The sequence below is a fragment of the Cynoglossus semilaevis genome, chromosome 17, assembly GCF_000523025.1.
Source record: "Cynoglossus semilaevis isolate Cse_v1.0 chromosome 17, Cse_v1.0, whole genome shotgun sequence".
NCBI classification, from domain to species: domain Eukaryota; kingdom Metazoa; phylum Chordata; class Actinopteri; order Pleuronectiformes; family Cynoglossidae; genus Cynoglossus; species Cynoglossus semilaevis.
Window position 1 is genome coordinate 9063846 of NC_024323.1, and position 24181 is coordinate 9088026.

General features: G+C 42.6%; 2 protein-coding genes across 7 annotated transcripts in view; both read right to left on the bottom strand.

Annotated features, from left to right (window-relative positions):
• slc5a11 (solute carrier family 5 member 11) overlaps nt 1-3938 on the bottom strand; it is an 8187-nt gene extending 4249 nt beyond the window's left edge. Inside the window, exons 1-4 of one of the 3 annotated variants that reach the window (XM_008329901.3) lie at nt 3394-3938; nt 974-1111; nt 706-777; nt 98-202 (exon numbers count right to left, since the gene is read on the bottom strand). In XM_008329901.3, coding sequence (XP_008328123.1) covers nt 98-202; nt 706-777; nt 974-1111; nt 3394-3498 — 420 coding nt within the window. In that variant the 5' untranslated portion in view covers nt 3499-3938. Of the gene's footprint in view, nt 1-60; nt 203-705; nt 778-973; nt 1112-1304; nt 1655-3393 lie in introns of those variants that run through there. The other 2 variants (XM_008329903.3, XM_008329904.3) reach the window with 2 other exon arrangements.
• grid2ipa (glutamate receptor, ionotropic, delta 2 (Grid2) interacting protein, a) lies at nt 1784-24126 on the bottom strand. Of its 4 annotated transcripts, none has more exons than XM_025064772.1 (24): nt 23856-24126; nt 22496-23417; nt 20769-21022; nt 20360-20692; nt 20127-20281; nt 13176-13451; nt 12301-12386; nt 12015-12084; nt 11536-11832; nt 11233-11384; nt 10937-11104; nt 10313-10419; nt 10075-10222; nt 9129-9466; nt 6233-8788; nt 6041-6128; nt 5799-5888; nt 5506-5702; nt 5132-5287; nt 4875-4961; nt 4649-4778; nt 4404-4522; nt 4146-4310; nt 1784-4063 (listed from the first exon to the last, which is right to left on the bottom strand). In XM_025064772.1, exons 2-24 carry the CDS (start codon nt 22575-22577, stop codon nt 3983-3985), a joined length of 6135 nt encoding a protein of 2044 aa, XP_024920540.1. In that variant the 5' UTR covers nt 22578-23417; nt 23856-24126; the 3' UTR covers nt 1784-3982. The 4 variants fall into 4 exon arrangements, with proteins under 4 accessions (XP_024920540.1, XP_008328129.1, XP_016896012.1 ...); XM_008329907.3 differs by having other exon boundaries at nt 24021-24121; XM_017040523.2 differs by lacking the exon at nt 4875-4961 and having other exon boundaries at nt 24021-24121.
• Nucleotides 24127-24181: the final 55 nt, after the last annotated feature.

Sequence of the window (24181 nt, forward strand, 5' to 3'; positions counted from 1 at the left end):
TAGAACTTTAAAGATGCAGATAAAACTGCAGCTGATATTCTAAAACTGGATTTATATTACCATAATGTGTCGGGCGAGATTAAACGCAACCCCTTACATTCCACTCGTATGCAATGGCCCCGATCCCGGCTGCAGCTCCTGATCCTGCCAGACCGATAAAGTGTCCACTTCCAATGTTACTGGCGAACAAGGAAGCGCCGATCTGAACACAAACAGATCAGATCAGAGCAGCCATACTGGATGACCATGTGTATAAACCAATGCTAAACAAACTGAACTGCAATATAGTTGCTGATTCTCCTGTAGTATTTTATTACATCAAACTCTTCAGCCATATAAAAATATATATCTCTGACCCTCATGTGAAAATTAGGATTCATTTGATTTAAAAAAAATCAAATAACAGATACATATTGAGATACATAAATCCAATACATTTTAATAATAACAATCTTAATCTTTATCCTTAACAAGGGGGTTTGAAGCCAATCCCAGTAGTTAGCTGAGGGTGGGGTTAAACTCACAATTCACTAGTCAACAAATGTAGAACCAAACAACTGCCTATGTCAGTGTCACCTTTTGTGCCATGTTTTTGGACTGTCAGCACTAATCTATTTTTACCTCTATTAATATAATAATGTTATTTAAAACAAACCCCAATTATACACAATGGACCTTTAAATGACCTTTGTGTGTTTGACTCACAGGCCACCAGGTCATGTTCTTCCCAGCTAAGAAGTATCCGTCCACCGTGCTGCGCTTTGTTCTCCACATTGACTGAAAGAGAAAAAGAAAAAAGGGAAAAAAAATTCCTCAGCAAGACGTGTAGAAGAATGAACAATTCCTCACAGATATTCCTAAAGCACTGACCAGTGAAAGACATGTGTCCATGACTAAAACTTTTTCCATCTACTTCAACATTTCCTGTTTTTATTTTTCCCAGCAATGACTAATTCAGAACAAAAGTACTTACCCAGATGCCCACCGCCAGCACCAACAGGAAGTAGACCACCAGCACAACTATGTCCACAGTGACCAGAGTGTGTTTGGTCTCAGGAGCAGGTGACGTAGATGGCGTCATACTGGTCCCTAATGCAGGGTGATAGGTCATCTACAAACCAAAATGTGAAAAGGTTTTGAAGAATCGATTAAGAAGTACCCACTGACTTGACAATGTGGATTTTTAACACCTCACACTCACAAACAAGTAAATCCATAGAAGTTACTATTACAAAAAAAAAAATCAAATTCAAATGACAGATAGTTTGGCAATTCCCATGCAAAGTTCCAGGCTCTTTACTCACCTTTCAGCAAGTTTTAACACAGCGTTTCGTTCACAGCGTGTGGACTGATCTGGATTGTTTGGGAGTTCAAACTCCACTTTCTCCATGCACACAGCCAGCTTTGGTTAAAATATAAAGGATTTATAACTCCTCACTGGGAGGTGTCTAGAAAAATACACACTCCCACTGTCACTGGGTTAGTCTTAAAGACAACACTGTGTTCCACAACAGGGGGTGGTGGACAGTGACATCATCAGAGAAAAGCAGGGTTGCAGCAGAGCTGGAGCTGCTGTGCTCAGACGCAGGTTTTTCTCACCAGAACAACTCAGAGAAAGACAGATCTGTAACGGCTATTGAGTGTTAAGGAACGGAGCTGTGGGAAATGTAAGAACGTGTAAGGGGTGACATGACATCACCTTTGTACTGTCAATCTCATAACAGAGCTTTCCTCTCTGTCACTGACACACCAAACACCAAAGAAATACTCAGACAGACGGTGACAATTTCATACTGTACTTTATAGTCTTAAATGAACAGTAATTCTCTCTCAATGATCTGTAGTTTACACAGAGGAAATGCCAGAGCTTAACGTTAAAGTTGAAATCTGAAAAATAAATATCACTTTTAAGAGATTCGAGATTTCACCTGAACAAAGTGCTGACGGCTAGTGTTCTGCATTAATAGCTGGAAGACTTGTGAAATACTGCACAACTCCAAGAGACGGCTGTTCTCACGAGGGGCTGTGAGAAGAAGTCGATCACATACTGTAGGTTTTGGTCAGTCACAAAAAGTGCTTCTAAAATGAATCATACTGTGGCTTCGGACATTCAGTATACAGTAATGGTTCACAGTTCAAAGACAGGAGAACTCAAACTTACTGTTTAAAGAGTAAAACTTGGAATGGACTTATTGCACAGTGCCGACTCCCCGGTGCACATCACCATCTTATTACCATGAGCTCAGTAATGATCTAAATAAATAAATATATAAGAATGTTCCAGAAACAACCTGTCTCTCAAAAGTACCAGATTATTATAAATATGCAAATTAAAGGACAGAATTTCAAAGAAAACCAAAGTACATATTCTCCAAGTGCAGGGATTTTTTTTTGTGTTCATTTTCTGTTCATACTAACAATGTTTTAAAAAAACAGTATTATTTTCAACAAACATTTTGTACACCATGAAAGGAATCTAATTAAAAACTGTTGTAGCTTTCTAGTGCAGTTAAACCTTCTTTTATCTAGCAGAAAGAACACAGATTTTCAAGTTTTTACTTATGAAACAAATGGTGCAGAAAAAACGCCCACTTTCCGTTTTTTTTTTTTACAATACTTTCTATTTGTTTGTAAACTACTTTTTTACTGAAATTTTTACTTTATGAAATACCACAGCGGTTCTACAGCCCACAGTCTCTGTTCTGTAATTCCCTTCTTCATTGTGCTTCATACATTTTCAATAGAAGACAGATCTGGACTGCAGGCCGCAGTGGAACGCCACATTTGTGTATATAATATTGTGGTGATTTTGTCGGTGGAAACAAGAGAAAATCTTGTCTTTGTCATTTCGTCTCTTATACAGATGTAACAATGAGCTGTCCACCTACTGGACTTGGAACAGAACTTTAATTTTATCTAGATCTTAAGAAAGTGTAGCAACATTTTAGGAGTAAAGTTCAAAAATAACGTTGTAAAAATTCCTGGAACTTGTTATGGAGACTTGTGAGACAATGTTAAACTATTGTACAACATGTGTCTTGTTTATGCATAATATAAATCATGTTCTCACACGATAAAACCTAAAGCAACTAAGTAACAAGAAACAGTTGTGGGGAGGGGGTGTGGGGGGGTTCTTTCCCGTGACTCTTCCGAAGGCCGTTCACATACAGTGTCATCATCAAACAACTGCTACTAGGGAGTAACGTCTTTGTTCAACTCTGTGAAAACCCTGAACTGGTCAACCATGCACGTGCCGAGTAAAGTAAAACCCACTGAAGGAGACAGCGGTGACTCTGTCATCTTTGATGTAAGACGTTCCTCCAACAACTTCACAGTTTTTAAGAAATAATAAACTGCATTTGGATTAAATCTGAAATGACCTCCTTTACTCACATTTGTACACAGCCACTTCAGAGACCAGTGGAGAACCTCTTTGCGCCCATGTCTTATACACGTTTCACTGTTTGATACCCCCATTTCAAAATGAGCGCATTTCATCAAAGGAGTCACTCATGTTGATTCCTTTGATGTTGTTTTTCAGTCTTCAGAAAACTAAGCTACAGAACAAGAACTCATGTTACATTCATGGCGGTGGGCTGCTTAGAAAAAGAGCAAACTTAATAATCTATGGTTTCCTTAGAACCACTCTGTGGCAGTGGATATACATCTGAGATAAACATTTAGAGTTCAAAGTAACACCTCTTATTAAAGCTACATCTTGGTGCATATGATAAAGCTTTTACCACAAAAGTACATTGCTGCACATAAAGAGAGAAAACCTAGGATGAAACACATGTGGTTACTGTGTACTGCAGCTCAAGGCCTATACTGTTTTTTTCCTTCTTTTCTCCAAAATACAAACATATATTTAAACACGCCCTAGTATTATAAGTGCTTGCACAGGTATATATATACACAGTGTACAGCTCACCTATGAAGGTCTCTGTGTATTTCTAAGTGTACAGTATTGTAGATGTGTGTGTTACCAGTCCAGTGGGGAGGCCACACGAGGGCTGCGGGGGCTCTTTGGGTTTTCTGCAGCCTGATGATCACTGAGAGCTCTCTGTGGAGGAAACACACACAAACATTCATTAATAAGTAAAAAAATAACAACAACAAACCAAAATAATAGCTCTCTTGCTGACCTCAAACTTTTTTATGAACTCTGCAAAGATTCCAAAGAAGGCCTCCGTGTTGGTGGCTTTGCTGTCTTCTCCAAAGTAAGAAGCAGTTCTGCCAAATTCCTCCATTGCTCTCTGCTGCAGGGACTCCAGAGACTGGAGGGCAGGGTGACTGTTCTCCAAAAAGTTCTACACATTTCGGAGTCAAGGGCCCGCATTTGTTTCATGATTTCATCATCTACAACTCTGTTCTGAAGGAAATCGTACTTTAGTGAAGGATACGCCCATGACGACAGCGAAACGGTCCTCGGCAGTTGCAGGCATCTTCTGACAGGCTGAGCGAATGTCCTGGATGGTTGTGTGAAGGTCACTGAGGTCGGATGTGATGGTCCTCTGGTTGACTATGAATGTAGGAAAGACGGTGCTCATTATGACACTCATATTTAAAATGAAAAAAAGAAAATCCAAAAATGTTGTATTCTATGCTAAAATATTCTAAAGCAATAAAACAGAGTGCATCGACTGACCTTTGGCTGCCAGAGGAACCATCGTAAGTTCTTTAGAGAAATCCAAAACATCAGGGAAGTGTTGGCATAAGGACTTGACCAGAATATGGAGGAATGTGGACTTCCCATCCACCGTTTTAGTCGTGCTCAACTTTGGGTGACAGAATGAAAAACGTCAGCTGTGCTGGTGTGATAGAGAGGCATCAGAGTAAAAATGGATTTCATGAATGCAAGGTATACAAGGTACCTGTGTAAGAAAGTTAATCTTGAAGCCCGTTGGCTTGTTGGTTTTTGGCTGGCTGTTGTTTAAGTAATTTCCCATCGCCAGCACAAACTAAGTAAATCAGAATATTATAAAAAAAGAAAATGATTCTTCTGATTCAAGAAAAAAAAAACTGCATTCACCTTTGCATAAGAAATCATTTCTCTGTGAAGAGTGCGAAACAAACATATAGGACATTTTTAAAAATGTAATTTCATTGCCCTTCCCATCTTCCTGGTTACCTCTAGTATCTTAGCGAGTTTCTTGCTGGTCTTCAGTTCCATGGAGGCCTTACAGATGCAGTCAAACGCTCCTCTCAACTCCTCTGTCTTCTCAGGTAGAGAACACTTAAAGAGGAGGCTCTGGAGGCGCGTCTCATACTCTGGCACTGACAGCATCTGACAGGAGGCACACACACACATACACAAACAAAGAAAACACCTTCAATACCACAAACCACCCCTAGTTGGCTCTCTATTGGTCAGAGGGACACGTTAGGGGCCGAACACTAAAAAAAAAAGTAATAAAAGTAGTAGTAAATACAGTGGTGCTAAAAGCTAACAAATAATTTCAGTGAACAGTAAAATACACCAGTGCTACAGTATTGGAACTCTACCTGCAACACAAACTGGTCTGGCTCGCTAAGTTTGCTGGGATCCTGTCGGTACTCCTTGTACTTTTTGACCTCCTCGGCGTCAGGAGCGTACAGCAGGAGCTGCTTGATGTGGGTCTGCTCCAGTCTGTCCGTGGCCATGTTCATGAGCACCTGACGGAGCTCCTCAGGAGACAGCTTCAGGTGGGCTATCAGGATGGCTGGACGACAAGGAAGAAGTTAGCATTTTAATGTTGCGTGGGTGATATACGAATAACAATAATGAATAAAGACAAATGTGTTCGTTTCATACTTACATGCATTGTAGGCTTTCTTATGTGACAAAATTTCTATCACATCTTTCTTCTTGAACCCTTCCGGGTGCTGCAGTGACTCCGGAGCAGGAACTACAGTGGGATCAGTGCGGACACAATGCTAAATATTCATCTTATTATATAATTCCAATTCAGTCTAAATTGTTGCTCAGGGGTTAATTAGCTGATGATTAAGTACTTGATGAAGAAGTATTTGAAATATCAATGTAACCACTTGTACTTACTGGCGCTCTTCTGTGTCCCAAAGTGCAGTTCCAGATCCAGATACTTCACCATGTCGTGCAATTTATCGTAGTCAGAATTCGCTCCAAGCTACAAAAGATATGCACCTTAACCACACGGAAATAAGAACCTCTTGACTTCATTTTTGAAGTTTCAGTTATATACATACCATATACCAGCCTCTGACAACTCACCTGTCCCCAGATGGTTCCCTCTGAATTCTCCACCTGCTCCCAGCGCAACCTCTTCACACTCATGTGGTGAGAGTCCATCCTTGACAAACTTGGTCTGGGCAGTGGTGGAGGAGAGCAAGGTGGGGGCAAAGGTGGTGGAGGGGGAGGCTCGAGATGCTCTGTGGGGTCTGACAGAGAATGGGGCAGGGTCTGGGGCTGACTCTGTACATGTGATTGGTTCAGGTGGGCTGACTGGGCTTGTGGCTGGTTTTGGGATTGCAGCAAGTGATGTGAGGGCTGGGACTGAGGACGAGTGGTTTGGGTGGAGGACTGGACCTGATGCTGCAATTGGGGAAGAGGTTGAAAGGAGGAAGGGGTGGGCTGATGTGGTTGGAGGGGCTGAAAGGTAGAGAGTAGAGGCTGAGGCCTGAGGGGCTGCTGTGGAGGATGAATGACCTGAATCTGGTGCTGGTGGTCCTGTGGAGGGGGCTGTGGGGTCATGTGGTGGATGTGGTGAATTTGAGGTGAACCAGAGAGGTTGTGGGTCTGCTGTATTGAGTGGGGTCGCTGAGGGGAGGGCTTGGTGGGCTGAGGGTGATGGGTTTGGTGGCTCTGCTGCACTTGGTTTTGATTTTTCACACTCCTGCGGCTCTGGTGTGAGTGGTTGTCACGTTTGAGCTGAACTGGGAGGGAGGCCGGCTCCTGCTGAGCCTGATGGAGCAGCTCGGTGGAGGAGTGATGAGGCCTCGGTTGGTGCATCTGATGGGCCTGATGGAGCAGCTCGGTGGAGGAGTGATGTGGCTGACCACGGTGCATCTGATGATGAGCTTGATGAAGAAGCTCTGTTGAGGAGTGGTGCGACTGCCGCTGCTGCATTTGGTGAGCCTGATGGAGAAGCTCTGTTGACGAATGATGGGCCTTGGGTTTGTGTATCTGGTGGAGCAGCTCCGAAGAGGAGGAGTGAACATGGGCTTGCTGCATCTGTTGAAGCATCTCAGCCGATGAGTGGAAGGCCTGGGTTTGCTGCAACTGGTTCAGCATCTCGGTCGAAGAGTGATGCGCTGGAGGTTGGTGCATTTTGTTGAGCATCTCGGCTGAAGAGTGGTGCTGATGGGATCTGAGGCCCTGTTGACTTTGGTAGATACCCTCAGCATACTGAGCTTGTTGACCGTGGTGGGCTGTTGGATGGGCCGTTGGTTGATGAGGCGGAGGAGCTGAACGAGACTGACGCCGGTGGAAATGACTCTGGTGGACCTGCTGCTGCTGCTGCTGCTGTGCTTGGCGCATCACGTAGACAGGATGGTTGGGATGGTGATGGCAGGAGTCTGGTGAGGGAAGCGGGGGTAAGGACTGGTGAAGTTGTTGTAGAGGAAGATGTGAGTGGGCTTTTTGTTGTGTCGGCTGGACAGGCATTGAGTGATGACTCTGGTAGATCTGCTCTTGATAGGCTTGTTGCTCCTCGTAGGCTTGACGCTGCTCATAGGCTTTAAGTTTCTCGTAGGCTTTTTGCTCTTGGTAGGCCTGTAGCTCCTCTAGAGCTTTCTGCTCCCTGTAGGCTTGACGGTGTTCGTGGGCTCTCTGCTCTTGATAGGCTTGAAGCTCTTCTAATATTTTCTGCTCTTTATAAGCTTGGCGTTGCTCGTGAGCTTTTTGTTCTTGAAAGGCCTGAAGCTCCTCCAGAGCTTTTTTCTCCTTGTAGGCTTGACGCTGTTCATGAGCTTTTTGTTCCTGGAAGGCTTTAAGCTCTTCTAAAGCTTTTTGCTCCTTGTAGGCTTGGCGCTGCTCATAGGCTTTCTGTTCTTGATAGGCCTGAAGTTCCTCCAATGCTCTTTGTTCCTTGTAGGCTTGGCGCCGTTCGTACGCTGGTCGGTCCATGTAGATTTGCTGCTCTTCAAAAGCTTTTTGCTCCTCATACTTCTTTTGCTCATGAGCTTGTCTCTCTTTGTAGTTCTTCTCCTGATAGGATTGTTTCTCTTGGAAGGCCTGCTGCTCCTGAAACAGCTGCTCCTCCATAGACTGCTGCTCCTCATATGTCTGTCTCTCTTCATAGGCCTGCCTTTCCTTGTAGGTTTGTTTTTCTTGGTAGGCTTTCAGCTCTTGTATGGTAGCATGAACCTGTACATCTTCTCTTGTGGGTTGTATTTTATGGAGAGATTGCCGTTTAAGTGGTGGATTGCTGCGGGGCGGAGGTGGTGGAGGTGGTCCAGATTTGCGGCGAATAGGCACGTATGCCCGAGGAGAGTGTTCAGGGGTGTAGTGCAGCTGCTGCTGCTGCTGCTGTATTTGCTGCGGCTGCTGAGGCTGAGCAGGTGCTGATGTAGGAGGAGAGGAAGGAGATGGAGGGTCATTGAACTGAACAGGTGGGGGAGGAGGAGGTGTCATAGGTGGGGGAGGGATCTGGTCTGAGGATGAGGAGTAGGTGAGGGAGGAGCCGTTCTCCTCTCCACTACTGCTCTGAACATCACTTGGGCTGCTCAGCTCTGGAGCCACAAATCCTCCATTTTCTTCTTCATCTACTGCCAGCTCCTCTTCATTATCCTCATCCTCCTCATCGGGGAAACCCATCTGTACATCATCCTGACATTGACATTAATCAAACCTTTAAAGTTATCCAAGTTATTCCACATTTGAACATACTTCTAATGCAACATACTGTACATTTTCAAATTGTTCCAAATTGTGTTTTAAGGTAAGAGTTGAATTGTAAAAGAAATCAAATCAATTGTGGTCAACATTTTGGTTTAAAGTGATGACAATCTCTCATCTAGACTAGATTGAGAGAAATGTGAACTTTATAGTGGCAGGTGGGTGTCAGACCACTGCACCACCTCGGCCTCTTGTTTGAAGAACAATTACTTAACGTTGTTTCGTATGTATGTGCAGCACAAAATACAAATCAGTGTTGATGTGAACGTACCTCCTCATAGTCGTTCTCCGGAGTCAGAAAGTCATCGACGATGGACACCTTCTGCCCCAGCTGCTCGCTGAGAGCATCCAGGAAGAGATCTGTGTCATCTGAACGAGGAGGTTTGGAGAAGGTGTAACGCCGTTTGTTGTTGCGATGAGCCGGAGGACTGCACGGGAAGTCGTCAAGGTCTGGGGGTGAGGGTGAGGGAGCTGGACTATCTAAGCTGATGTAGGGGTTGGACTCCCCGCTGGTCTGGCTTGGCAGCCCTGACGGATAGAACTGGGATGGAGGGGAGCTGGACACAGGCTCCTGCCAAGTTGTGAGGGGTGAGGGACCTTTTCGGCTCCCTTGAAAAAAAGGAAACCCAAAAGACAGTGCATAAACAAAGATGACACAAAATCAGGACATTTGTATTCATGAAATTCAAAGAAACAAACATGTTTTGGGCTTTTAGCGTTTATATAAGTGCCTAAAATGTTTGTAAGCAGATAGTGACTATCTAAGGAACTCCAGGACATGCATTTAAATGAATATGATAAGTGTATATTTTAGTTCCACTTCCACCATCACCATGCTCTTTCCTTCAGGACAAATTAAAGGCAAACTACGGCCCGTGGGCCATATATGGTCCACTAGGCATTCTAATATGGCCTGCCAAACAGTACAAGGTAAAGACTAATTTAATTTCTTCTGTTTCATGCATTGTAAGGAATTGATTGTAATTTCAGTTGTTGCCACTAAATGGCAGCAGATATCAAATGTGTCACATTTTCTCTGAAAGGTTTAAACTTGTAGATATTATTTATATATTTTCACCCAAACATTCTTCATCCAACTAATACTGAATTTTTAACCCTTGTTTTGGCCCACAAGCCATATGTTTTGCCTACCCATGGCCTACACTTACACTCACACACCAATGTTAAAGTCAACCGTAAGCATGTCATGTGACTACCTGTATTAGCCTGTAAGGTAGGGGATACTGTGCGTGAAGGAGGATCCAGATCTAGTAAACTCTCGGGGGCAGGAGGGGGGCGGCTCTTCAGAGATTTAGACCTCTTGCCTGAATACAAGTTCTCCAGTTCAGCATACACTGCTGACAACTTGTAGGGTGTAGAGAGAAACCAAAGTCAGATGTCAAGTAATAACCATAATAAATATATATCCATAACCACAGATGTATTGCTACATACATTGGTGAGATTGCTGGGGGTCTCTGGCAGAGAGGTACCATCTCCTGACTGCCTCTCTCCAGGAGTCAACCTCATTCCTGGCTCCAGCACTGGCTCTGCCCGTATCCCTAAGTTACATTAGATTCATTAGAATGACTTTCAAGATTTTGCCTGGTTTTTGAGAAAGGGCTTTGGAATAAGGATCTGCTTTATTAACAATAATGACATGACTTTAACGATAGTGGGGATCAACTGTGGTCAATGTGTGTGCGTATTATTAGATTGTGGTTTCTAATATGTGTGATGTGGGCAGCTGCCAAGGGCAGTCATTTGCCCCAATCAGTTTACTCCTGCTCTCTACAGCTGCAGCTTAAGCCTTGGAAATCCAGGTCAGGTTGATCTCTAAATCACAACAACTTGTCAACCTCACTGCCTTAAATCTCTCAGGCCTCAAAACACACTATAAACTGTGAACACACGTCAGATTTAATCAAATGTCACAATTGCTGATCACTAAAAGAATCATGTACAACTCCGACCAAAGTCTACATAAATCATAAGTGATAACAACAGCTGTAAGCATTAGATGTTCTTAGTGATGACAATAATTTCTAAAATATGTGAGACGAAAATGAAGATTTGTACCCATGCCCAAATGTGTGCCAATGACCAGGTCATCAGAACTACGTCCCCTCACACTGCTCCTGTACGTGTTTCCTGTTACCCTCATGGAGCTGCTACGGCGGTGGGGTTCTGGGACAATCTCAGGCTCCGGAGGGGGAGGAGGTGGTGGAGGTGGCGGTGGTGGTGGAACTGGAACAAGCACATATTAGCAGTGTGGAGAAAGAAACTAAATGTGTAAGTAGGAAAGGAGCGCAGGAGTAAAGAATTCTTATGAGTCTTAAAAAAGGAAGTACAAAAAGGTAATGATGTTCACACACCTGGGGCTTTGAAGCCAAGGAAGCGTGAGATCTTGTTTTGGCAGTGTTCCTGCTCCTCATAGGTCAGCAGCTGGTAGACAAACTGCCAGATCACCTGTTTGGCTGGTGTATCCAGCACCGGGAACACATCTACGATCAGAGTGTCAACATTCCTGTTCCAAGAAGAAAAAAGACGCAATGTGGTATTTGGCCAAAGATTTGTGTGACTGTAATCTTTGCTTTTACATTAAACTAGGACTTAAGATAAAAGTTATTCAGTCACCTGAAATACAACGACACAACTTTGAATTTTTATTATCTCACCTGTGCTGAAAGAAATTCTCCAGAGCCTTGCAGATGATGTATCTCTCCTGGATGGTGAGCAGATGCTCCAGCTGTTGGCCAAAGGTGCGACCCTGGACCCTGATACTTGGAGGGAGAATCTCTGCCACCCACTGTAGGGAGCTGAGCACAGGGGAGTGGGCACGTTCTGCCAGAAGACCACCACCTGCAAGATCCTGCTCTGTGTGAGGAAAGGAGGGAGGGCCTTCCTCCACCACCAAGGTGGGCATGGCACCGCTGCCCTGCAGCATGGACACCACCTTCTCATGGGCAGAGGTCCTGAAGGAATAAACATGGAGAGTGGTAGTCATTCAGGAGTCAGAATTATTATAAATGAGTGGCAAGAGACAACTTTAATTTATATATGGAGTTCTACAAAAGAACTGCACAAGAATGTAAAGTTTATATTTCAAAAGAAAAAAAACTAAATCATAACATTGATGCAGCTTTGAAAACAGAACCTCATGTCAAGTCCGTTGAGAAAAAGGATCCGGTCTCCTGGTTTTAGACCTGCCTTGTCTGCTGGACTCCCTGCATAACAGAAAATGAGTAATAGAAATATGAGGAACTAATCCAGATTAAATAGTACATTACGAAACTTTAGTTAAACCACACTTTTGAATATAAATCAATCTTATTTATGTACGAAACTTTAGTTAAACCACACTTTTAAATATAAATCAATCTTATTTATAACAGCCAAAAGATTTCTAAAAAAGTCAATCCAATTGGGCATTTAAAACTTACCAGGAATGATAGAGTCTATCCAGACTGGAGCATGACCTCTGAGGGTGAAGCCAAAACTCATGTTGCCTTTGCAAACTCGCACTGTCCTGAGGGGAGAGACGTAAGCTTTGATTAAAGGACTGTTAACCATAAAGCAAATAATTTGTTATATACTAATTATGTGTGGTATATGTATTAAAATGTGTTTGCCATAAGGTAATATCGATAAGGTGTTCAGCTTTATAGTATCAGGGACACCCCATTGCCATTATAGCTCCCTCTACAGAGGAGAAAGAGGAAAATACACATCCTATTTATGCCAACACTAACTCAAAATTCCTGCAGGAGAATCCAGGGAAAACCCAGTTGTCAAAAAAGTTTTCTGAGCATTAAATATGATTTATTAATTACAAAACTTAAAAATGACAAAACTTTGTAAAACCCTGAATCATGAGCAGAGAAGCTCCGAGTGGACTCCCAGCTGCCACCGTATTCAGCTGACTACTTTAAATTCACATCCTGCTTAAATATGAACCTCCCTCAGGAGCTGCATAACAACAACACAGGCTGCAAGAAAGGGAAGAGTGGATTACTGAGACACTTCAATCTACATTTAAACATGATATGTGTGTAACCGTGTCATTTGGTAACTTTTTTTCATCAGATGATGATGTGAGAAAGGTCTAGGATCTGTTGGTAAAGGAAATGAAAAAACCCTGACACCAAACACAGCTCAGGTCCCGATCCATCCAATCATGTTTATGCTTTTTAAACACATCTTATGTTGAACTGTTTAACTTGTTATTATTTTAATTGGACGTTTAAGAATAACAGACAGATGTGTCACAGCATTTATACCAAAAACGTTCACTCGGTCGCTGCAGCATCATACTCACCTGCAGTTGGTGCTGCTGCCACTGGAGTGGCCAGCTATGAGCGACGTGGTCTTTCTCATGCCTCGGGTGGGTGGGCCGACACTTTCCTCTGCGTGGGTGCGTGGAACAGAGCTGGCACGGGTGGAAACCAGAAGGCGCTCCGGGTGGTCCTCACTCCGGCTGCGGCGAAGGTGGCTACGGCTAGGGTCACTGAAGCTCCGCCCCTTGAGCCTGCTCATCAGGCTCTGGGAAACCACTTCGTCAAAACGCTCCCGATGCTTCTTGGGAATGAAGATCCTGACAAACATGATGTATTCAGAGTCAACCTCAGACTTGACTTAGAGAAAAAAAGCTCTACAGCAGAGAAGATATGCTGCAGCTCCCAGCTCGGCGCCCCCACTGTTCTGACAGTGAAAAGATCATTTACAGATTCTTACATAAGGACGCACACACAAATGAAAGTTGCGTCAGAACATCATCGTAGCCACGAAATGAGCCAAAGATGAAAATGTTCCAGTTGCAGGATGCACTTAATTGGTTCAGAAATAGTTCAGCTGCCGTTATCTCATGGGAGATCCAGTGACGAGTGACTGGTCCAGCAGTAGCTGATGCACGAGTGTGTGTCGTTAGGAGCAGATGTGTGTGTGTGAGAGAATGAGTTAAGTTGTGCCGTTCTGTCACATGAGCAGCTGCAGGTAGGAATATCCAGTGACAGTCTGCAGCTAATGTGTGAACGGAGGGGAGCAGAGTGACAGAGACATTACTACCATAAAGCTTCACACTCTCTCTGCCAATGTTATATTTTACTCCTATTAGCACCACCTAAAAATCTACTGACGTTTGTCAGGGGAAGATTTGTAAGTTTAGAGCACTGGCCTTTCTCTTATCTGTTCTGTGTGTTACACACAGCAGAGATGACAAGATAACATGAAATGCGCACAAATGAGATTTCTATTACATTTATGAATTTAGTTTGGCCAAATTTCTCAAACAGGAGAATCAATTGGACCCGACTTTATTGGTGGGAGATGGGAGATATTTTCCAGTAGTGTCTAAATTGGTCCTTTATCAGAGATACTGAAATACACCTTCACCTCAGACGGTTGAACACACGGCTCATTTGCCTCTTTTTATTGTCTTTGGCATATTTCTTCCCACTATCAATTTTTATAGCTCCATCCTCCACGACAGCTCATCTCTTATCTGTTCATCTTCAAATAAAATCTCCAGAGCATCATGAATAAAAAAAGAGAAACGAAGACTCTGAGAGTGTGTTTGTGTATGAGACACGACTGCGTTCCCAAATGCCACTGCTGAAGGATCAGGTTTTTAGAACTGTATTTGTCCCTTGTTAAGTACAATTTGGGAATAAACAATTTGGTTTTATATATGAATAATTAATAATGACACAGAAGCTGAGCTGCTCATATTTGATGGTATAATCCCAGGATGAAATCATTCTTTTCTGACCTAAAACTTCTTCCTCTCAAACCCAAACACATAACAAGAATAATCCGTTGGACAAACACATGAACTAATTCATGTCTGGTTCTAAGGTTTCTCTCTTCACATCAATAAACACAACACCCTTGGTGTCCCTTTAACACACCAGTAATCTGTGGAGAGAATATTGTTTGAATTGTAAACCTTTACAACCTTCCAGAAACAGCTTTCCTCGATCACTCACCTCTGCCCTGGGACAGCCTTATGTCAACATTTAATGACATTCTAATCTAAAAATGTAGTCATAGCCTACACTTGTTCAGAGCCTCTCATCCTGCACCACCCTGGCTGTACTGTTGGAGACGTGCTGCTCACACTTGAGACAGAAAAATAGCAGATATCTTTTTGGGTAGATTTGGAAGTTGTAAAATGACAATAAAAAATACAAAACACACAGAATAAACTCATAGGTACAACGTGCAGGATTTAGCAACATCTAGTGGTGCAGTTTAGTATCACTTTGCTGATCCTGTTCATGATGTTAAAAAGTACACTGTGAAATGTAATTGTTTAAGCTAAGTATCCCAACTAATCGTTATTGTACGTAAAGTAAAATCAAATACAGCCAAATATAGAACACAATTGTATACTACATATATACTGTAGTAGTAGAAAGTCCAAGTGTGTACTTGTGTATAACACCAGCCATTAAGTGTTAAATGTGCAAAGAGTCATTCAGAAAAATAACAGCAGAGGGTAGAATATCCTGTCTGTAGGAGACAGTGATTAAATGCACCGTGTGTTTTTATTTTACAACCCAAGGACAAAACTGTTCTGGTTCATCCCAGCAGGGAGCCAGTCATCAAAGGAGCCCAGTGATTCTGGTCGGCGTTTCAACGTGAGTAAACTTGAAGAGGAATAGTGAGAGAGTGGAGTGAGAGACAGCGACGGTAAGAGCCAAGACAAGTGGGCAGAGTCAATGAGAAAAGACACAAGGGGACAGTTTGAGAAAAAGAGAGAAAAATATGACAGAAGAGAGGGAGAAAGAAGAGAACGAGAGATTTTTCTAGGCCAGGGTCAAAGAACTGCAGGGAATAGAGCCAGTCTGTGTTTTTATTTTCTATGTAGGCCACGGAATTTTCCCAAACATGTATGCATCATGACAGCTCCTTAGACAGTCTGCAGACAGGGAGAACTCAACACAACTCAACACAACTTCATTACTGTACATTTTTGCAACTATGGACTTCTGTTGCCTTTTAATTTGGTTTCATTTTAGAGCCAATCACTGAACAGTCCACAGTAACTAAAGGAATACTCGGCATCTTTTGAATTCCAGCTCAAACAAGTGAGTCCAAACTTTCCGGCCACCTTTGCTAAAGTTGGATGTAGGCCTCAGTGTGCCCTCGATTATAAGGAGGGCGAGAGGAGGCTAAAAATAAGCAGAAAAGAGGCGTGGATCAAGGTCACAGCACAGAGACAGATGAGCGGCAGCTAAAACCAGCTGGGAAACTCATTCCAAGGAACAATCTCATTCTAACCCACTTCTGATCAGACACAATTGATCAGATTAGCAGGGAGGAGGCAGAAACTGTAAGGGCTTGACTAGTGAGGAAGATAAAAACCTCAGCAACAGGAAGATTGGACAAAGCACCGAATATCATAGTCGTATAAGGTGGCAACAAACATCAAATTCAATCAGTAGAAACACAGAAAACAGTAAAACCAGTTCAGACCACATCACCACAAACACAGAGAAGGAACAAAGAAGAAAGAAAGTCCATACCGAAAGTGTCTGGACAGGTTTTTATCTCTTCCCATGACTCTTCAGGGCTTCCAGGAAGTGCCTGTGCTCAGTCAAGCCATGGAAATGTTCCTCCGTTATCTCAGTGAGTCCCCATCTACTTTGAGCAAAGAACGGCCCGGAACACGGGGAAAAGATGAGAAAAATGGAGCAGAAAGATGTCCTGGATCTCAAACGAGATTGCTCCACACCCTCAAAGCAGCCCAATGAACAAAAAGACGAAAAGAAAGAGAGGGAGGGAGAAAAGTGTAAAAATGGCTGCGGTGCACATCCCTCCACTCCTCTGAAACATCCTCAGGCAGCAGCAGCAACAGTAGCAGCAGCAGCTGGTCTCCAACTTTATCTGTGGAGCAGCACTTGTCCCTTGTTTCCATGTTGCACCAACTTCTTCGGGCAGCGGAAGAAGGAAAAGTGAAGGGTCACAGTGAGTTTGTCTTCTGCAGCAGTGCTACAGCATGGTCCTTGATAATGAGTCATCCATCATTTGACAGTGAGAGCTAGGGAGTGACAATTCATCGCTCCTCTCAGAGGAGGAAGGAAGAAAGAATGAGATGATGAAGAAAGGAGTAAGTGAGGAGGGAGAGAGAAGGAGGAAGGCCTCTGTGGAATATTATAGGCAGGTCAGACAGCACAAAGTGTGTGTAAGTGCGTGTGTGTGTGTGAGAGATAGATAGAGAGCAAAAGAGAGATGAAAGATTCTGTGATGTAAACAGACGCATTTATATAAATGTATCTATATATAAATAGATGAACAGACAGAAACAGGTAAACTGGTGGTTTGATAACATCAGGGTAAGAGTTTATATCTGGCTAAATTGATATTGCGTACCAAAACATATTAATATACTGTAAAAACGACAGTAGATTTATTGTCCAGCCCCAGTCTATTCTAGCCTCAAGTAGATTTATAATCCAGCCCCAGTCTATTCTAGCCTCAATGGCTAACTCTTATATTCTCCATTCTACTCTAATAATAAGTTTTACCAGCAGTTTAATTGACATACTACATACTGTATAATGGTACTGAACCCAAGCACTCAAATCATGGGCCAAAGAAACATTTATAGCACCCTCTGCAGGGGAATAAGTGTAGCTGACTCCTCTTTGTTTAGAAACAGAAACTTCTGAAATGCTATTAAATAGATAATTGTCATCTGAAAGCCTGTGTAAAAAATAAAAATGCATTCACACATGGGTGTAGTATTACATGAAACACCAATTAACACAAGAGCTGCCAGAACTGCTCATCATTCTGTCCGTGACATCTGTGGACAAGCGTGAACTCCCACACTCACTTCTGTGGATTTACAGACATTTAAGGAATTGACATTGCAGAGCGTGTCAGAAACCTAAGAGAGAATTTATTAACAGAAATAGGCTGCTCAAAAATAGAACACATCCCATGGGAGGACAAAGCAAATCGGCTCACAGACAGATTGTGCACAACGTAGCCCAGCTGCTAGTTTTTCAGAAGAACACAGAAGAAAAAAAACTTCTGGTTACCACACTCCTCTGACACACACCTGTAATTACCAACAATGTGTAATCTCTGTGTGTGTGTGTTAATGTGTGAGTAATAGAAGCAAGGAGACTGACAGGCGGCTCCAGTGACACACACACACACAAACATACACACAGTGATGGATGTTTACAATGTAGTTGTAATTAGGTCGTTGATTAGTTAAGTCAAATCAACAAAATCCACATCAGATAACAGCCTCATCAGTGTCATCATCAGTTGCCAAGTAGGATAAAAAAAAATAAAATTAAAAACTGAAATGAATGTTTTACTGTAAACAAAACATAAATAAAGCCCTATTTATATGTGAGTAAATATTGCAAGAACACATCCATGAAGAACACATACGGACAACATACGGACCTTTCATTTAGCAAGCACCAATGACAACCTCGGTGAAATGCTGAGTCACAGACTACCCAGAGTGTGGGTGCGATCCTCTGGAGACCATGAATATCTGTGTAGTACTTGTTCACATTCATAATACTTCCCTGGTCCCAGAACTCTGAGACAAGACCAGGAGGAGAAACAACCACCATGGCAGCAGAAAACAAACCCTTCATACGTCACAACATTATGGCAGCTACGGCTAAGTAAGGTAGAGTAGATAGACACCTGGAGGATTGTGGGTTCAATTCTATACTTAGATGGAGGATTGTGGGTTCAATTCTATACTTTTCAATTCTATAGGTTTTATGTCACACCCAGCTGGACAGCAGAACCTGTAGTGTTAAGTACTCTGAGTCCTACAGACTATATAAACACAGACCATTTAAATTTAATGGGCCCAGAAATAGGAAGGGGACAGAATGACTGAAAATTAACTTTCACAGAGGAAGAATGCATTTACCTGATGCTACGTGACACTGAAGTGACTCACACTTTTACAGGGAGTCTACAGTATGTCTAATTTGTTAGGGTGAAAAGCATGTTACTGAAGTTACCGGTCTTTCTGTACTCCAATAAATTTAGCTACTAAAACTAAAAAGGGTACATGAAGCCTATGGGAAGATACATCACCTAAAGAAGCAAACACTCCTTTTTTATTTTATTAAGTGCATGTACATCCTCCACACAGTCTTCATGGATACAGCTGAGGTGTGATAAATCATAAAGGCATGATTCAGAAGGAGAAAAGGTCTAACAAAGCTTTACTTCAGACCACTCAATCTTCACAAAATAAAGTGAATGGATGTTATATTTTTTTGCCAGCCGAAAGCACCAAAAACTAAAAAAAAACTTTCAAATGTTGTGTACCATGCTGTAACATCTCAATCCACCACCATCCTCTGAAACATGTCTTCTGCGGGAACTCAAAACCACATGAATTTTCAGCACTCACCTGAGACAGCAGCTCATTATCTTCCAGCAAAGACGTTCAAAGCAGAGGCTGTGTGTGTGTGTTTGAGAGACAGTGCCGTGTGTCAACACAGTCCAGTGATCTGCGCATTTTTCTGGTTTTGTTCCTGTGCATATCAGCTCCAGCAGCAGCAGCAGCAGCAGTAAACTGGCTGTACTGTATGCAGACGAGGGAATAATAAGGAGACGTGATGCGATCCACCCCAAAAAAAGGAGCAGGTATGAAAGGGAGGCTGACAGCTGACAGGGAGGAATGGGAGAGAGGAGCAGCTGGGAGAGGAAGTCCAAGTGTGTGCAGTGGTGATGTTTGTTAGGCTTTAGACAAATGCAGCAGTGATGAAAAGGTTTCTAACCAAACCCTTGTGAACTGAACCGAAGGAAAAAGTAAACAAAATAAATGATGTGGAACCTTTTGATAGGATAGAATCTACAAAAGGATTTTCATGCAGTTATTAAATCGTCAACTGTTTGAGCTGTACGTTGTCATGTTTTTGCCACGTTTTGCTCATTAGCTCTTTCGTATATCTTGGCTACTGTATCAACTTCTATTGATTTGCTTCATATACACTTCAGAACTAACTTAACTTAGCCTACAGTATGCCTACTTTTAGTTCTGTTTGTTCTGCTGTTTGTTAACCTTTAGTCCTACAGTGTGTAAATTCAGCCACCTTTGTTTTCTTCAAGTTATTGCCATGCTAGCTTTGTATTGATGAACTTTAGCAATTTAATTGTTTCCATCTTGTACTAATTTCTAAGCAATGAACAATACATTTATGCCCGAGAAGCTCAGATTACATTTGGATTAAACAAAAACATGGATCCATACTGTTCTGGACGGACAGGTTACCTGACATTGTCGATCAGCTGTTGATGCTCCTCTGTGATCAGGATATCAGGCAGGGCCTCAGCCAGACTCTCCACATCCCTGTCAGCAGCGTACTGCTTTAGAACCTCAAACAGCTGTTCCTTCACATCGGGCTCCTCTCCGAGCACGTCCTCCACCTGACAGAGACAACGACAAACGTCACTACATCACAGATACAGTAAAAACACTGAAACAAATCTGGACTTTTCTCCCACCTTCCTATTGAACTCCATTGCCTTGTGGGCCCGACTCTCCCTGACACTGTCTCCACTCTGTGACAACACCCTCATGCTGCTGCTCAGTCTCTTGGGTCGCCGGGCCATGCTAAGAGTGCCTAGTCTCAGAGGTCGACCCTGGGCTGCTTTGATCATGGCCGCTGCTGTTTCATGATGCTTTACTGGGATGCCGTTGACCTCCAAGACGTAGTCGCCCACCTTCAGTCCACTGCGAGCTGCCGGTCCGTTGGGGATGCTGTCCTCCACCATGAGAGGGCTGTCGCCGACTATGGTGAATCCAAACCGGCCGTCAGGACCTGGTGTGATGTCAATCTGAAATTCAATTCAAACTAAATGTTTTTTATCCTTTGTCAGCAGAAACAAGAAAAACATTTTGTCTGCGGCTGACCTGTTCAATTCGTGACACCACCCCAATGCTGGGTGGGACGGTCTTGAGAGTCTGAGCCAGAGCGATTAGTGCTGGTGTGCTGAGGTTGGTCACATCCTGACCCTCAATATCCACCACCTGGTCTCCGGGCTGCAGACCAGCCAGGAAGGCACTACTGCCCTCTACCACTGACAGGATGTAACTGGGCCCAGTGCCACCCAAACGGAAACCAAAGGCCTCTGGCCAGTTCTGATTGGTGGCTGGAAGACCAAGGTCTGCAGGATGACATGAAAACAGAAGAGTAATTTTGCAGGGAAAACGCATAAAATGTGCAGCCTGCAGGAACTTCCTAAAAAACTAAAAGAAAAAGTTTTTTTTTAATTCGTCTGCAGCATCTGGATTTTCTTTGGTCCTTTTCTTTTTGCAAGACGTTAGAAAGTTTCTGGGTTTATCATGGTGAAAAATAGACTGTGTTGGTGGCAGTAACGCAATTCAAAGTTGACAGCTGTCATAAAATCATTCTGCACACAGAGCACAAGTTTAGCTGCAGGGCACAACTGCAAATTAGCATCCACTCCTCAGGTTGATAAATGAACCAAGGATCTTTATCAATGGTCCCAGAAACATATGTGAATCATGTAAGAATTTAAAAAAAAAGAAAAAAAGAAACTTTATCTGGAGCAGCAGCTTCCACAGACAAACAGGCTGACTATAAAATGGAGGTCAGCTGGTCCGTGGGTTTAAATAGGGCACCATAGTGAAGATGCTGCCTGGCTGTCACAGCAGGTATGCTGCTCTCAGTAATTAGGCCGAGGATAACAGGACAAAACAGACAAGACTACAACGTTAATAGGCATTTTCAGAGGTATGCTGCTCTCAGTAATTAGGCCGTGGATAACAGGACAAAACAGACAAGAGTACAACGTTAATAGGCATTTTCAGATTTATGGACATATGGAATGCATACATGGACATGGGTTATTTTTAAATCTTGGTAATAAGCCCGGAAGCTGACCTGCTGCCCTCCCTCTGGTCACTGACCCCATTCTGCTGCAGTCCCTACAAACTTATTTTAGATTATCGTACATGTAGGACATTCATATTTTTGTGAGGGTTTTATTCTGCATCTCTGACTACACTTAATAAATCCAGTTTGTCTCATCAAGTGGCTAACCCACTTGATAAAACAATGTTTCCAATCTGACAATCACAGACCATAAGTGCACATTTAGAAAAGAAAAACACATTTCATACATGTGAGACAATGTTTGTAAAGGAAACCGTGTTAGAAACGATAAACAGCGCAGTGAAATGGTCAGTGTAAAATCAGCGAATTGATTATGCACCGACATTTATCAAATGATCAGCAGTGTTATTATGTTCACACTAAGTAATAAGAGTAGGAAAAAGATAAAAAGAAGATGGCAAAATAAAGACAAATCCAAACAAATTAAATAAGGAAACAGGAAAATAAAACTTTAAACTACATTTACCATGGAATGTGCAAATGTTACATTTTTAAAAAAGTGATGTAACTGAGAGAATAAAATAGTTAAAAAAGACATTTTTTTCCCACTCATTATTGATCAATGTATAAATAACATCTAAATTGCGGTAATTGACTTTTATTTCTGTTCTTTTGAGCCCGTGACCTAGATTGTTAATTTCATTCATGCCTTTTTAAGCTCTCTGTACTTCTACAGGAACATGATGTACACTTTACCGTTCGGAGTCGAGATAAGACTTACAGAAATCTTTGGAGGCACTCCGGGTTCCAGACTTGCTCTGGCGCAGGGAGAAGCGGCCCTTTCTGCTCAGGAAACGCCTCATCCTTGCCCGGCTTGCGGCAGGGCACGTTCCAGCCAGTCTCCTCTCTCCCCCTTCCTGGGGGTGGATGCAGCCAAAGAGTGTCCTCTGACACCCTCAAGCTGCTCCTCACCTGAGCCCTTCGTCTCCCTAAGCCTCTACCCACCTAGGTGAACATTTGAAGGCTATGTAGGCCACGGTCTCCTCGCTGGTTCTCAATTAACCAACCAGTGGTTCCTACGTGAAGACATACAAAGGTAAGAAGAGAGCACGGAGCATCTGAAAATCAGGCTCTCCATGCTGAATGAGCTTTGTCCAGCCTGAGTCCAGACCCTATGGCTGAGCGGTGATCAGAAAAACTGGGACAAGCTCACTTGGTCCTGAAGTGGTTCTTTGCAAGAAAAGGTACTGCAAAGCCCCATTTTTCTATAAATACGTACCTCTCTCTCTCTCTTTTCCTCTCTCACACCCTCACTCCCTCTCCGTCTCCCTCTCTTGCTCATGTGGATGGGGCCCTCTCACAGGGCCGGGGAGTGACCCAGAAACTGTGTGTTGTAACAGCGAGGGACACTTCTCTGATGATAGCATCTATATTAACCTCAGCAGCTCAAGGTTACTTTCAGAGAAGATCTGGAGGCACATGTGGGAGAGGAGGCAATCAAATATACTAAGACAAATGTACGAACTAGCTTGTGGTTCCTACACTTCCGTTAATAGGACAGTGATAGTAAAAGATTTTTAAAGTTTTAATAATAAACAAAATCCCTGCATGTTATGTTTAAGGACAATCAACAGTATACTTCACCTGTCAGTAATCAGCTTTGAAAAACTGTGGTTTGCCACAAACGTAGAGCTCCTAGGTATCTGTTTGTGAAGATCACAGCATAAACATTATATATTCAAAAACATTTTCAAAAACCATTTTTAAATGAAAAGCTTTTTAGTATAGTTTTTACTTCGCGTGATGTTTAAAAAAACGTCAAAAAGATAGCAACATATTGTTCTTGTGCAATAAAGTACATTTGTCACTGCGCCAATATGGAGGAAACACATATTTAAAATTTGTATTTGTATCGATACTCATTTTATAATTAAAAGATCTATTATATTATTGAACCAGTGCGGGCTTAATGAAGTTCACTCCAATTTAGCTACTTTAGCTTACCTTAGCCACGAGCTAAAGTAGCTACCTTAAACACGTTAGTGCTAAACTAAAAAAAACGTAATTATCCGAACAACAAAAACATTTTGAGCTTCGAAAATAATACGCTAGGTTGAAATATTCTTAAAAAAATACCGAACTTTAATTGTCCGCCTGCAGTGAACCAAAAACGCCGCAGCTTCTGAGTGCTGTCTTCGTTTAACGTGCACTGAAGCGGTCACTGACAAGCTGAATAAAAATACACTGTTGCACTGATTAATGTAAAAAATATATTTTCCAAATAATAAATCCCATATTTGTCCTACTTTGTTTTATTAGTGTTTGCTCCTGAGTTTAAGTGCACACCGTCTGCACTTCAGGGCTGACGTTACCTTCCTCTTCACAGGATTGTCAACTGTTTGTGAGGCACGATTTTTGTTTTCAATATTGGTCCTGCTCACATACGAATGTGGATCCGAAAATAGAA

Excerpts from the sequence above, each read along its gene's own strand:
- grid2ipa (XM_025064772.1), bottom strand. The coding sequence starts at position 22,577 with ATGAGGCGTTTCCTGAGCAGAAAGGGCCGCTTCTCCCTGCGCCAGAGC. Across the intron at positions 10,223-10,312 it reads CCCCCAGCAATCTCACCAAT|TTGTCAGCAGTGTATGCTGA; the intron begins GTATGTAGCAAT and ends ACACCCTACAAG. Across the intron at positions 4,779-4,874 it reads AGATTAACTTTCTTACACAG|TTGAGCACGACTAAAACGGT; the intron begins GTACCTTGTATA and ends TGTCACCCAAAG.